The 14,600-nt window shown below is 33.8% G+C and overlaps 1 protein-coding gene across 5 annotated transcripts in view; it reads left to right on the top strand.

Annotated features, from left to right (window-relative positions):
* The first annotated feature begins 814 nt into the window (after positions 1–814).
* Positions 815–14,600, top strand: part of LOC117329520 (transcription factor 7-like 2) — a 57,387-nt gene continuing 43,601 nt past the window's right edge. For all 5 annotated transcript variants that reach the window (XM_033887512.1, XM_033887504.1, XM_033887536.1 and 2 more), the window contains exons 1-2: positions 815–1,055; positions 1,187–1,250. In XM_033887512.1, the coding sequence (XP_033743403.1) occupies positions 912–1,055; positions 1,187–1,250 (208 nt within the window). In that variant the 5' untranslated portion in view covers positions 815–911. The remainder of the gene's footprint in view (positions 1,056–1,186; positions 1,251–14,600) is intronic.

Here is a 14,600-nt window from a genome sequence, read left to right as displayed (position 1 = left end):
ATAGGCGGCAACATCAAAGGGGTCCTAGTTAAAAACATTATAGTCGAGACGCATAACAGGAATGTTTTAACCGTTGCTGCTTGTCCTAACTCTGGTGGATTTCAGTTAAAACAAACAGACTAAAATTGATTTAACGATAAATGATTAAATTATTCTTAGCTGTGGCTGCAATATAAACTTCAATAAAAAGACGATGTATAAAGAATGGCCTAAGACACATTAAAAACATAGAATTTTTCTCTCTCTCTCTCTCTCTCTTTTTAATTTGTATTCTATTTATATTCCTAGGTTCGGTGATTGCAAATCTATTCTATAAATGATACATTTACTAGCTCTTCGGAAAGACAACATTATCATAAATGTGAAAAAGCAAATCATGATATTGTAAATGTAATCATATTACAAAAATGTAATACTACCACATCCTTTTTATACGACTTGCACGCATTTACTCCTTCAGATGTTGTTTTCCAACATCAAAGGGAAGGCTTCTAAAGGAAAAATCCTCTGTGGTGTCCTACATTTTTTAAAATGTAAATATTGGCATTGTGATCCGCCGTTTTCGTTAATTATACAGTGTTAGGCCACTTCAATGGTGGCATCGCGTAGTATTGAATCTCTAAAATTTTACCCTTACGTTATATCACTCCTCATAAATCCAGAAAATATATAAATTTGTGGAAATTCATCGACATTTTATTGATATACCGCCCTCTGGCGGGCCTCATTGTGCCTGGAACCTTTTTGTAACGACGTTTTTGATTGGTCGGCTGGTTAAGTGCTTGCTGCCAATTGGGCGCTTCCCATCTGAATGTCTTCACAGAGAGTATATTCATGGCGGATTCAAAACGTGTGTGTGAGAGACAGTACATCAAAAAGTAAAGGATTGGATTGTATTTTGTGTTTTTACAATGCCGCATGTGAACTCTGGCGGCTCCGAAGACTTTTTCTCGAACGATGAAGTGAAAGTTTATAAAGATGAAGGCGAGGAAGAAAAGAGATCGTCCGAAAATTTATCTGAGGATAAACTGGGTTTGGTTACCGAAACGGAGGAGGTAGGTACTTGTGTTTAGTTTAATTAGGGCATCAATAGGCACTCTGGCCTGTTGGATTCCTCTATGTCGTTTAGTATATGCCACCATCGTGGCATGGACAATTCCGTGACTAATATGTCTGTCCATTTCAGGGCAAAAACAATAACCTTGGTGGCAGCTACGCTGGGAACGACAAGGAGGGTGTGCGAGAGGACGGTAAGTTTTCAAATTCATGTCGCTTGCTGGTCACCACTGACCACTAGGTCACGGAGTTTTAACACCAGCTTTTTCTGTTTGATTTGGATTTACCGGGATTCATTCTGGCTATTTCTGTATCGTCTGTGAGGTAAGGAGATCGTGAAACGGGACCTGTTTATGTCGTGTGTATAGGAAGTGATCGAGTGTGTAAAATTATGCACCTTTTGTTGTGGGGTCCTTTGTGTCCTCATAAGCATATGAATGGCCCAGTGGCCCGGTTGACATGCCTTCGCTTCACAAAGGACTTGAATGCTATCGTATGACAAATGTGTCGGTATTTATCTTCCAATTCGAAGAAGTTTTCCTTTGAATTTATCATTATTTAATGATACCTTATGGAATTGTTGTAATAAACGTCTTGTTGCCTGTGTGGATATTTTTAGTAACAGAAATCTGGCCAAATGTGCAGAGGCAGTGGTCAGCGATACATGTGCTAAGGATCCAGTTTGAATTTGAATAGCAGCCTAAGGATTGGATTACAGGATGGCATCATTATCTACTGACCCTGAAGGATACAGACTGTTTGAAGTAATCACTGCTTGAGCAAGCAACCAGTCTGCAGAACAAGAATCGCCTGGTCACCTTTCATCTTTGATCAATGTGCATTAAAGATGTAAATTTACAGTTTTAATTATAATAAATCAGATAATCATCCCCACGACCCAGCATATAAGTTTTACCAGTACTTGGGGGAATTAATTCAAATATTATATGCTGATATACACAAGCAGATAAAAGATAGAAAAATACACATATCGCTTACAATATCTAGTAAAACAGTAGTCGAAATATAAATAAACAGAAGAATCAACACATTAATTGATGGTCATTTTTAAGTTCCATTAAAATAAGTAATAAAAAAGTCATGCCTGACACAGTATTGTTTACATAGTTTTTGGAGATCAATATCACTTCATTATAGTGTAGATGTTATTTGATAACTATATCTTTATCCCTCTTTATTTATTCCTCATTGTTTTAAGAAGTTACATGTATTTATGAGTGTGACTGACAAATCATATTGATACAAATGTATGAATATTTTTCCTTTTACCAATATTTTTATCACTGTAGATTTATTATTTAATGGAAATATCAAACTTAACTGTGACATGTGTAGAATAATTAGGACTTTATTAAATCGCTCTCCACTATGCATACGAATATTGCCACCATATAATATCCTACAGCCTAAAATGACATTACATGAATATAACTTATGAATGGTATCCTAGATATAAGAGTTCTTACAGTCTACTTTTCCTAGTTCTAATAAAATACATTTTGTGTAAATAGACAAATTAGTATGGAGTTGAAAAGATAAGTTTGATCGATAAAAACTAAGGTATTGGTCCTAATTATATTGAGCACATAGTGATATTTTCAATGTAGCCAATGGTTTAACACTGTCAGTGATATATTTTGTCAGATATTCCCCCCATTGTAAGCGAATCAGACTTAGAGACAGATTCAAATCTATTTATTGTCCTCATTTTGAGGTGTGTTAGGTGTTTGTATACATCAAAGGTATGGTGAATTCAGAATGATCAGTCTCACTTAAACAGGGTGTATAATGGCCTCAGATTATCTGTCTTGTACAATCAACAGCCACTTTGGTAGATAAAAAGAGATAATAGTTAAGAAGATGACAGAATATTTTTGCACTGAAAATACATAGTTTTGCAAGGTAAATATGATTTCAAATTCAATCTGATATTTTGTGAAATAGTTGTCACATAGTCCTAGATTAAGAAGTATATAGGTACAAATGCAATGGTAATGCTGAAGTTTTCAGGTGAATGTGTTATGATGATATTTATGTTTGGATATATTTTTTAAACAGAAATGTTTGGGCATGCATGGATGATAAATAAGGGTCATCTGGATATGTTAAAATGTGGTAGTAATTAGGAGAAATATAAAGAGCAGTAGGACACCAAGTAGGCAGCAATTGATACAAATATACCAATGTTAAACATACTAAGAAAATGGGAAACAAATCTTGTAAATGGTCTATACTGTTTGTATTGGTTCAAAATGTTTTACGGAAAGTGAACATTTTCACAGACTGATAATATAGTAATTAACTGGAATACTCAATAGTTTATTCCTGGTCTCTTGTGGTTTTGCAATATTGATGTGCTGATGATGACACCATGAAATTGTGACATCACAATTGAAGAAAAACCAAAGCCTTAAATAAAATTCATGTAATAGATATCATGGCAGAGTTTAGGTAATCACATGATAGACATGAAAAGCTATGTACATGTGAGACAAAAATAAACACAACTAAAGACAAGTTTAGACTTTAAACACAGTTTTTATGATTTCACATTCTTGTAAAGCCAAGGTCATATAAAGACAGTGTTTACATATGATGGGGCCACTATGATTTTAAAAGTGCGATCACACTGAAATGCTGTACTGGGACAAAGGACACATTATACTGGTGCTATTCTAACTTTTTTTTGACACAAATGTTAATTGGAGAGCTATAGGTACCAATAATAAAGATTTTTGTTTGCCTTATTCATTGGACACAACCAGTGTCTTCTTCATATAGACAGATGTTCAACATGAAGGCCAAAAGACAGGTGTTCCTAAGAAAGGCAATAGAAAATAGAAAGGTTGTTTAGGAATAGAAAGAGCAGATCTGAAAATGATCAATCATTGAGCAGATAAGTGTAGACAATGGTGTGAAAGTTAAAGCAAATGTAGACAACAACACACACAAATTAGGACAAGTGTAGACATTAATTAGACAAGAAGCAAACACAAGTTACGAGAATTGTGGATATGGCAAATAAGCAGCAAATTATTAAATTGTAGACTAAACAAATCAGGACAACTGGAGATAACACAAACTAGGAGACATGGAAAGAACACAAATAAGGACAAGTGAGGCAAAACATAAATTAGGACATATGGAGACAACACAAATTAGGACAAGTGAGGCAAAACATAAATTAGGACATATGGAGACAACACAAATTAGGACACGTGAGGCAAATCATAAATAAGGACAAATGGAGACAACACAAATTAGGGCATATCGAGACAACACAAATTAGTGTGGACAATGATAAGCACAAGTTAGGACAATTTTTTAATCATAGATACAAATTAGGCCTAGTGTAGACAGCAACAAACAATTGGAAAAGATTAGACAACAAAAAGAAATAAGGGATAATTCTTGGTCATTCATTTTATGAGAAAATTAAAGGATTTCATAGAGAAAGTAAGCGGGATTTTACTTTAAATAACAGCACATTCTAATAATTCCAATGAGATTTTCAACAAGACATCCTGGGTATCCTCTTATATCTCACCCCAGAGTGAGTCCTCAAAATTTGGACAATTGTTGACAAATAATGGGTGTGGACAACCAGATAAAATATTAGGAAAGTGTATAGCCATAGCTATGGGACTTGTGTAGACACAAGTGAGGGCACAGATTTATCTATAAAGTAAACACAGGACACAGACACTTCATGCAACTTAGGAATAAGGACACAATAAACACATGTTAGGACACATTTGGAAATTTACATGCCTACAAAAAGTACTATGTCTGACAGTGGTGGAACAAAAAATTGTCATCACACAGGAAATGACATTATCTTATTATGTAATTGTTTTAAAAAAATCAGTGTTTTTATTTACATTGGTTATTATGTTTTAATTTTCATTCCGTGATGTGCGAGGCAAAAATAATATTATGTGTGTGTAGTTTGACATGTATGCAGCACATCAGTTGTTTACCAGCCCTGTATACCAAATAGCATAGCTATCTTGATTTTAACTTTTGCAACATCAAATGAACCATGAAAACAATTATATCAAAAGGTGGTTTAAATTCTACCGTCTGATAAAATCTCTGCATTAGTCTTTGTTTTAAATGTGACACTTATCAATGACTTTAAAAGCCATGCGTATTTCAATTCTTGTGAGATATTCAGAGGGAAACCATTCAATTTCCTATTTATTTCAAACTTTTTTTTTTTTTATCAAAATTAGAAAAATATCTTAAGTGTTGAAAAGCACAGGAACTGGTAGCATAATTTGTGATGCTGTTAACTTATGACACTATGCTTCACAACAAGAAAACACCATTTTGATTGGTCTGTTCAATGCAGTTTTAATGTTTCATCACAGTGATGATATATGATATACTTTTTGAAGAATCACATTGTACCTATTATTTTTTGTTAACATAAATAGGACAGGACACCATTTTGATTATAAATAAATGCTTTTTGGAAATGTTGCTTAGGTAGATAAATGCTACAGAAAATATGCAGTATTTTTGTAAAGATAAGGTATGCATATATTTTGTATGTAAAAATCCATATGTGGTGTGTTAGTATAATGGTAGCAGACCTGGACACCTGTACTTACACATCTGGAGGCCACTAATCAGCCACTGGCTCTACTGCCTGGCCTGATATTACATTGCTAATCAAACTTTCCTCCAGCATCTTATTACTTAATGTATTATATCCCTTTTACTGAAGAAAGAAGTGGCAAGTTGAAATATTTATCATCTGACGTAACCTATGTAACATGAAACTCCATAGCCTCTGCAATAGGCCATGATAATTAACACTCAAGATAGCAGTATACTTTCAGGAGTCCAAAACAAGATAAGTTACCCAGCTGGTTCACTAAACCTAAACTCAGCTGTACTTTGAATGGTTTGCTTTGTCTTTTTGTATGATGAATATTGATGATGTAATACCCATTATAAAGGTAATTGACACTTTATATTATAATACCGTTATACTTTAATAGTAAAACAGTAAGATTTCGCCTATATTCTACCTATTATAGACAAAGGATAGGAATTGTTGATGTATATAATGTATATATTTATACATTCTAACAATGTAAATGACAAACATTCTGTTAGAATCTAGTTTACATATACAAGATTGGGTTAAATTAGGTTGTATTTATAATGATTTCTCACCAATTAGAATAAGTTTTCAGACATGTTAAAAAAATGTATCAGACACATTGAGAATATCATAAGAAACATTTACAATGGGGGAAGTGACATGGCGATTAAGTAAGAAATTAGATTTATCCCTACAGTCTTTGATCAAGTGATACTGCCTTGCTGTACCTAAACATCAAAGGGACTTGAGAGTTGGTTCCCAGGCTGTTTCTCAGAGCAATAGCAGCACACTGAGTTTGAAGTAGTAAGGGTAGATCATTAAACAAAAAAATGACCACACAAAATCAAGTTATACACCTGATGCATAGTCATTGAAATCTATTTTTTATACAGTTTTACTTTATTGCCAATAATAACTTCGATTTCATGCCATACTGTTTGTTTACCAACCACATGTTCACATTCAACTATAAAGTGAAAAAATTATCTCTTCCATATCATGTGCATACATTGTTGAGTTTTATTGGTATGAATAATAATTAAACATTTGTTAATGTAGAATATTTATGAACGGTAAATTGTCTTTGATAAATTCATTAATGTATTGTAATGAACAGAATAAGTACTTGTGAATGTGTTGTTTTGGGCAACAATAAATAAAGTTGTTTTAGGACGACCAGCATTAAAACAATGGTGACCTTTAAACTCTGATGATGTAGTCGTTTAATAAGGACATCTATGATCCTCTACTCCTGTAGTTGTTATTTAGGATGACATATAAACTCTGATATAATCGTTTTAGGGCAAATTCTAAATCCTGCTGTAGTTGTTATTAAGATGACCTGTAAATCTAGTCTCATTATCATCAGTAGACTGTAGATATTATTTAGGATGACCTGTAAATGTAGACTAGATATTATTTAGGATGACCTGTAAATGTAGACTGTATATATTATTTAGGATGACTAGTAAATGTAGACTAGATATTATTTAGGATGACTTGTAAATGTAGCCTGTAGATATTATTTAGGATGACCTGTAAATGTAGACTAGATATTATTTAGGATGACCCATAAATGTAGCCTGTAGATATTATTTAGGATGACCTGTAAATGGAGACTGTAGATATTATTTAGGATGACCTGTAAATGTAGACTGTAGATATTATTTAGGATGACCCATAAATGTAGCCTGTAGATATTATTTAGGATGACCTGTAAATGTAGCCTGTAGATATTATTTAGGATGACTAGTAAATGTAGACTGTAGATATTATTTAGGATGACCTGTAAATGTAGTCTGTAGATATTATTTAGGATGACTAGTAAATGTAGACTAGATATTATTTAGGATGACCTGTAAATGTAGACTGTAGATATTATTTAGGATGACCTGTAAATGTAGACTATAGATATTATTTAGGATGACCTGTAAATGTAGACTATAGATATTATTTAGGATGACCTGTAAATGTAGCCTGTAGATATTATTTAGGATGACCTGTAAATGTAGACTAGATATTATTTAGGATGACCTGTAAATGTAGACTGTAGATATTATTTAGGATGACCTGTAAATCTAGTGTGTAGATATTATTTAGGATGACCAATAAATGTAGCCTGTAGATATTATTTAGGATGACCTGTAAATGTAGACTAGATATTATTTAGGATGACCTGTAAATGTAGACTGTAGATATTATTTAGGATGACCTGTAAATGTAGCCTGTAGATATTATTTAGGATGACCTGTAAATGTAGCCTGTAGATATTATTTAGGATGACCTGTAAATGTAGCCTGTAGATATTATTTAGGATGACCTGTAAATGTAGACTGTAGATATTATTTAGGATGACCTGTAAATGTAGACTGTAGATATTATTTAGGATGACCTGTAATGTAGACTGTAGATATTATTTAGGATGACTAGTAAATGTAGACTGTAGATATTACCTTAGGATGACCTGTAAATGTAGACTGTAGATATGATTTAGGATGACCTGTAAATGTAGACTGTAGATATGATTTAGGATGACTGGTAAACACTGATGCATGCCTTATTGATTGATGTGGTACTTCATGTAATGGCAATGTGATTAATTACAGAAGTGTTGCCTTCTGTGATATGTACCCAATGTAAATACATGTATAGTTTTTGTCTCGCCTAAGTCGCGAAAGTCAGACTATACTGCTACTTTTCTGGCAGCAGCATCAGCCTTGTCAACATTTCACCTTTAGAGTTCTGCTTTTAGATTTCTTGCTCAATAAGTAAAAACACAACTTTAACCAAACTTGGTACATCATTAGATCACAAAATGGACATCTCAACAAACCCTACATTTACAGCATATATCATCCAGAATGTTTCGTCCAGTGACACTGGAAATTATGGATGTTGGGAATCTGAACTTTAAAGTTTTGTGTTTAGCTCAGTTTCTCAAAATTGTAGCACAGCTATTTCAACACACCTTGTAGATTAGACTAGATAAGCTTAGCTGAATTTTGGGAATTAGTGATTTGGTATATTTGTCAATATTTTTGCAGTGCATCAAAATATACACATGTCTATACATATCATATATGGGTGGTTCAATACTATCGAATTATCATTGTGGAAGTTAAGTTACCAGAGTTGTTGGTTTTAGAAAAAAAAAACAAGTCAAATTTTAGTGAATTTTGGAGTTTGCTAAAAATTACTGACAGCCAGGCAAATAAGACATAAAGACAAATTATTCTTGTTATTTCTAAAACGTCATGTTGATCAAGATACATTTATACTATTGAGAGGAAGGTAAAATCATGCGGGATGTTGAATGTAAGATGCTTTTAGTGGGTATATTATGGGAAATTGTGTCTGGTAGAGTGTAACATTATACATCAAACTATCGATATATTGGGATTGTTTCTGTCTGGATTGGATTAATTGATGGTAAATTCATAAACAAAATTAGATAATAATCACCAATAGTGTGTTGAGCTACAATAGTTTCAATTGTCATGGTCTTTGGATGATTTAATCAGTAGCAGGACTAGCCCATCCTGTACTGTTGATTAAGAGCAATGATAATTCAGTCGCTATCACAATGCTTAGTTGCATATATACATACATAGTGTCAAGTGCGGTAATCCATGCAGATTTACTGTCGGTTGTGTGTGTGCGTTTTACCTCTAGCTGACAATATGGCAGCTTACAACACATGAGAGATGAAAATTATTTAATATTCTTTAAAAATGGGAGATGATATAGACAAGAAAATGATATTTATTTCTTTAAAGTTGCATATGCAAGATTAGTGTTCAGCAAGTTCTTGATTTTTATTGATGATAGATGACTTTCTGCCTTGTTAACAACTAGAGTCAGTTATAAGGGAGGTTATTAAAGGAAAGAAATTAAATCCATATAATGTTCTAGAAATAAGTATCTTGGCTGCACAAAAACATGCTGTTTTTGGTGCAGAACTGCAAATATTCGTCACTTCAGATAAAAGGAAGTCAAACAATTTGAATACACAGATGAAGACAAATTCAAAATGGGCTAAGTAAACAAAATGGATGACACATGACAGAGAGAAGTAAAGCGGATCTACGCCTATGGGTATATTTTGGATTTTAAGATATGAAAGATCAAGTAAGAAAAACATGGATCTTATATTATGAACAGATTGAACACATACTTGCTAAATATATACCTGTTACTATGACACTTTGTGTATTGTTTATTTCAAATGTTATGTTTGAAATGAATGGCATTTCATTCTACATGACTTAGATTCAGTCATTCTTTTTCCTTTTTTTACTCATTCTTCATCAACTTCTATATTCTTTATTTCTATTTTATCATTAAAAGATGTGATTTCACAAAAGAAAATTGATCAGGCTAATGCATGGTTAATGTAGAAGTATTAAAAATGGCAAATACATCACAATTTTATCTGAAAATGGTCACAAACTGATAATAAGTAAGTTGCTTTCAACCGATTATCGATTCTAATTTTGCAACCAATTCCAACACTTACTAATAATGATAATGCAGGACACAAAACTACTTCTTACAAATGAACCAACAGTCAATTGCCATATAAGCTAATTGCAATACTACATTCTGTATAGTAAGTCACAATAGCTTTAGCAAGTGTACCCCTATAGTAAAAGTATTGCCAAAAAAAAAAAAATAGGCTACAGTGGCTGTCCCAACACTTTTTCACTAGCCCTTCACCTTAGGGTCGCGAGTTTGAAACCTATGTGGGGCAGTTGCAGGGTACTGACATTAGACCGGTTGTTTTTCTCCGGTTGCTCCGCCTTTCCTCCACCTCCAAAACCTAGTATATCTGTACATCCTTAAATGATCCTGGCTGTTAATAGGACGTTACAAAAAATAAATAAAATATTGCAATAGTGAAAAATCTCTGCCATAGTCAGGCTTATAAAAAATATAACCTATGAGCTGAAGTGTGTAGCGTTGTGAATAATCTGTTTATATATTGTATTAGGTGTTGCCTGGGATGGTTGTTAGTCATCATATTCAGAGCAAGCTGTTTTATCCAAAAAGTGTGGTGCTGAAAATGACCGAGGCAATCATCTGGTTTATCCTAAGAAAGATATTCATCTCCATACCCTTTATCCTTGGAATCAGATATATTGATGTTTTGCTAGAAATTGATAAGTAGCTGATTGAGTCCCATTGCAGATCATGGATGATTTTCAACTTAAAATTAGCTGTATGGCTGTATCTTCTACAGACCAGATCGCTTGATAACTTTTTGTGATTTCTAATATTGAACAATGCATGTCAACCTCTGTAATAAATATATATACGGTATGTCTTCTGTATTGTGATAACATAGATGATGATGGGCATGACAGTATACAATAAAAAAAGCCTGCTGCTGTGATGGTATGACAGTTGGTCGTCTGGGATTGTGTATATTTAACACAGAGTACATTTGTTGGTTGAAGAAAGAATCACTTACACTTTACACTTTTATCTTGTTGTGTCATGAAAAAGTTCAGTGAGTGAAAATGATACATCTGCGTACATGATTAGATGATAGGCAGTATGTTTTAATCTTCTGTCAGAAACTGTGTTATTTAGTTGTTTAAAGAATTACTCTTGTTCTGGTATAATGCTGTGGTGATATTAGTGTAGGTAAGATTGCCTAGATTCTACATAGTCAACCTTCCTCGTTAATGCATGCTCTTTGAAACAGCACAGGTCCTGATGGAGTGATTGACTTGTAGATCGGGAGTAGATGCTCATTAGGAAGTTGACGGGGCTTACTTCTAGATTGTGGTTATGAAGAGAGACATAAAATTACCATAGTGGTTCATAAAAAAAAATCTGTTTTTCCTTGCATTTTACTAGCTATAGTTGTATAAGTACAAATTTGGTGTTTTGTATATGCCCACAGGGAATAAATTTCTTTCAAGATGCTGTACAAACTTTGGTAGAAAAATCACAGAATGATACCATTTTGATGTGCCTGTATGTGTTTAGGTGAACAGGTTTATTGTGTGAGGTGGCTCCAAGGCCCTGACTCCTGGCCAGCTTATCAAAGTAGCAGATAGCCTAACAGGACTGATAAACTATCACTGTTCCTCAAAGAACATGTGCAGTCATTGAATACTGGTATAATTGAGGTAAAGTCCTGTAGATCTCTCTTCAAATTACAATAAATGTCATCATTGCTACACTTTTTTCATGTGCCAGAAATTAAAAACTTAAAAATGCACAATGACCTATGTGGGATTGGGTAAATGTTTATTTGTTGTATAGTATTCTACCTTGGTAATAGGAGATGACATGATGAGGATCATGATCAGTTGAACTAGTCGGATATTTATAGTAATGTAATAATTCTGTGACTGATGTCTAGTCTGTTAAAGTGAGAGAATGCATCATATCATCACATGGTATATTATGATCAGAAGGTTTACCACCATAACCCTTGAAAGGACAATTATGTAGTGGTTTAAGCATGTTGAGCCTGCGACCTCTGTTGGGGTCAAATTGTTCATAAACTGATGACAATATATGAGGACCTGCGTCTAGGAGGGCTTGTCTGGGTGACAGTACATGTGATAGAAATAATGGTGTGTGTCAGTTGGGGTCAGTTTGTATTCTCTTGCTCCTGGGGCAGATATGGTGTGATCACATGACAGGTCCAAATAACCAGGACTTTAATCTTTAATACAAATATTACAGCCATTTTTTATTTGTAATGGTGGGCTATTTATGCAGACTTATGACTGTGCTGAGGTGCACGACATTAATCAGATGGGGACTGGTAATTTCATTAGAGTCCTTTGATGACTAGTTCTAAGCATTAGCTAACTTCCTTTGGTGGTATAGCCTAGCATAGAACCGTGGTTTTGATGTTTCTTGTTGGCAATTAAAAAATTGGGAATTTTTCACTGCAAAAGATCTTTTGGCCTGTGAATAAAGATCAAAAGATATTTTGAGTTTGTTTTTAATGTGGTCCCATGTAGATCTATATAAACTTGGTAGATGGAAGTTGACTAATCAGCTGGTCAGATATTTGACTCACTCTTAGCCAGTTTGTCTCCTCGTCTTTCTGTGTTCCTAACAACAGAAAAAGCTGAAGGCTTTCCACAAAAAGTTAGAACTAGATCAATCATGTAGAGTTTATTGGGATTAGATCTACAAGAAAAGGTCTTAATTAACAATAATTACCAACATTAAAAAGAACTCAAAGACCAAAAGATATATTGAATTATGCATCCCCTTGATCTTGGCCTGTGCCGGAATTTGCATGATAATGGCGATGGTTTGGTTGTGTTTCTGAGTTTGGTTTGATGTTATGTTGTTACATGTTCTCAGTAGTCTTTTGTCCTGTTTGATGTTTGTGCAACATCCATATCATCTCTCTGGTATTGTCTGCAGTCACAGGCTGGTCTGGCAGGGGGAGGAGTCTGCTCTAATCAGCCAGGGTATATGCTTACCAGTGATTCCACCTAACCTGTCTTAACTACTAGGTAGGCACTAGTTAGTACGGCCGACGGGAGTGCCCTGTTGTCCACCACATTGGGTAACCCTTAGTTTTACACTGGAAGTTTTAGTTTTGTACTAGCAGTATCCAGGTAAGAGACCAGAGGATTTCCTATATATTTACATGGCCAGGTAAGTCCATAGCTGATGTGATGTAAACGAGCAGTCATTTTATTGAATTCATCAGCCCCACTCAGCTGTACATCACCTCTGCATGTTGTGTGCTGTCATTGGATGTCGGAATTATCAAGAAAACTTAATTAGTATTCAGCTCATTATGTTTTCATTATTTAAAAATACATAAAAGTGAATTTTAAATTTTCTTAATGAAATAAAGGTGGTTTATCCAGGGAAGTAATGATTTTGATAACAGTTGGTCGTTCATTTTTTCCATCAGCAGGTTTAGACATTAAAACCATGGCCTGGGTTATGTCATGTGGTCGGTGAGAGTGTTTCAATGAATTTATGAAGTTGTAATCAAGATTTGAAGTTTACAGGTTAAGGAAATGTATTGGCAATAAATGGATTTTTTGGGTAGTTTATCGAAAATTGTCAATTTGTGAATGTGGTATTTTTATATTGGATATTTGGTGATATTAATTGAAATGGAATTGGTATTGTGTTAGTTGTCATTGTAGGACCTGTGAAGACCTGCAATATTATCAATTGGAAACAGATTTATCTAGATGAGAAGAAAAAAATTAGAATGTTTTTTTAGTTGCTCTTTCAGGATTTAAAACTCTTTTACCTTAAAGGTCCATTTTATCACCATAGCACAATAATATCCTTTTAGTATTTGAGCGATAATATTTCTGAGGCTAGGCAGTGCTGTGATAAGGTGGCAAGATTAAATACTTGCCTCACATTTTGTGATATAATCTCATCATAAAATGTAAATGTAATTGAAGTGGGAACACATTAGGATTGAATTAAATACACTAAATGCCTGTGCTGGTGCAGCTTTGGCAAAACACTCCTCTGCTACCATTATTTAAATTAATTTAGATAACCGCTATGATTTTACGCTGGCGATACAATCGTAGGATATAGATTTTTTTCACATTATTGTGACAGAAATATAATAAAATAGAATAGCCATTGAATAGAGTCTTTCTTGCAAATACATGTTTAAGTTGGTGAGAGGATGAAGGGCAGAATTATCTTGATTTAAAGTGTGGAGACTACTTGTAGGCATTAAACTGAATTGAGTAAACATTCGGTATTTTAACTAAATATGAATGCAAATCACAAAATTTTCAAAAGATTAAAGATACAATTATATCTGATGAAATTCACTGAAGATTCAACATCACCCTCAAACCAACAAAACAATCCCATTATGAGCTATAGGTCAAAGGTCAAGTAAAACAAAGACAATAGCATCTGGGTCATTGAGAGGTTT

Source organism: Pecten maximus, chromosome 1 (genome assembly GCF_902652985.1).
Source record: "Pecten maximus chromosome 1, xPecMax1.1, whole genome shotgun sequence".
Lineage (NCBI taxonomy): Eukaryota > Metazoa > Mollusca > Bivalvia > Pectinida > Pectinidae > Pecten > Pecten maximus.
Note: the sequence above shows the minus strand (reverse complement) of the source record. Positions and strands in the feature narration are given on the sequence as shown.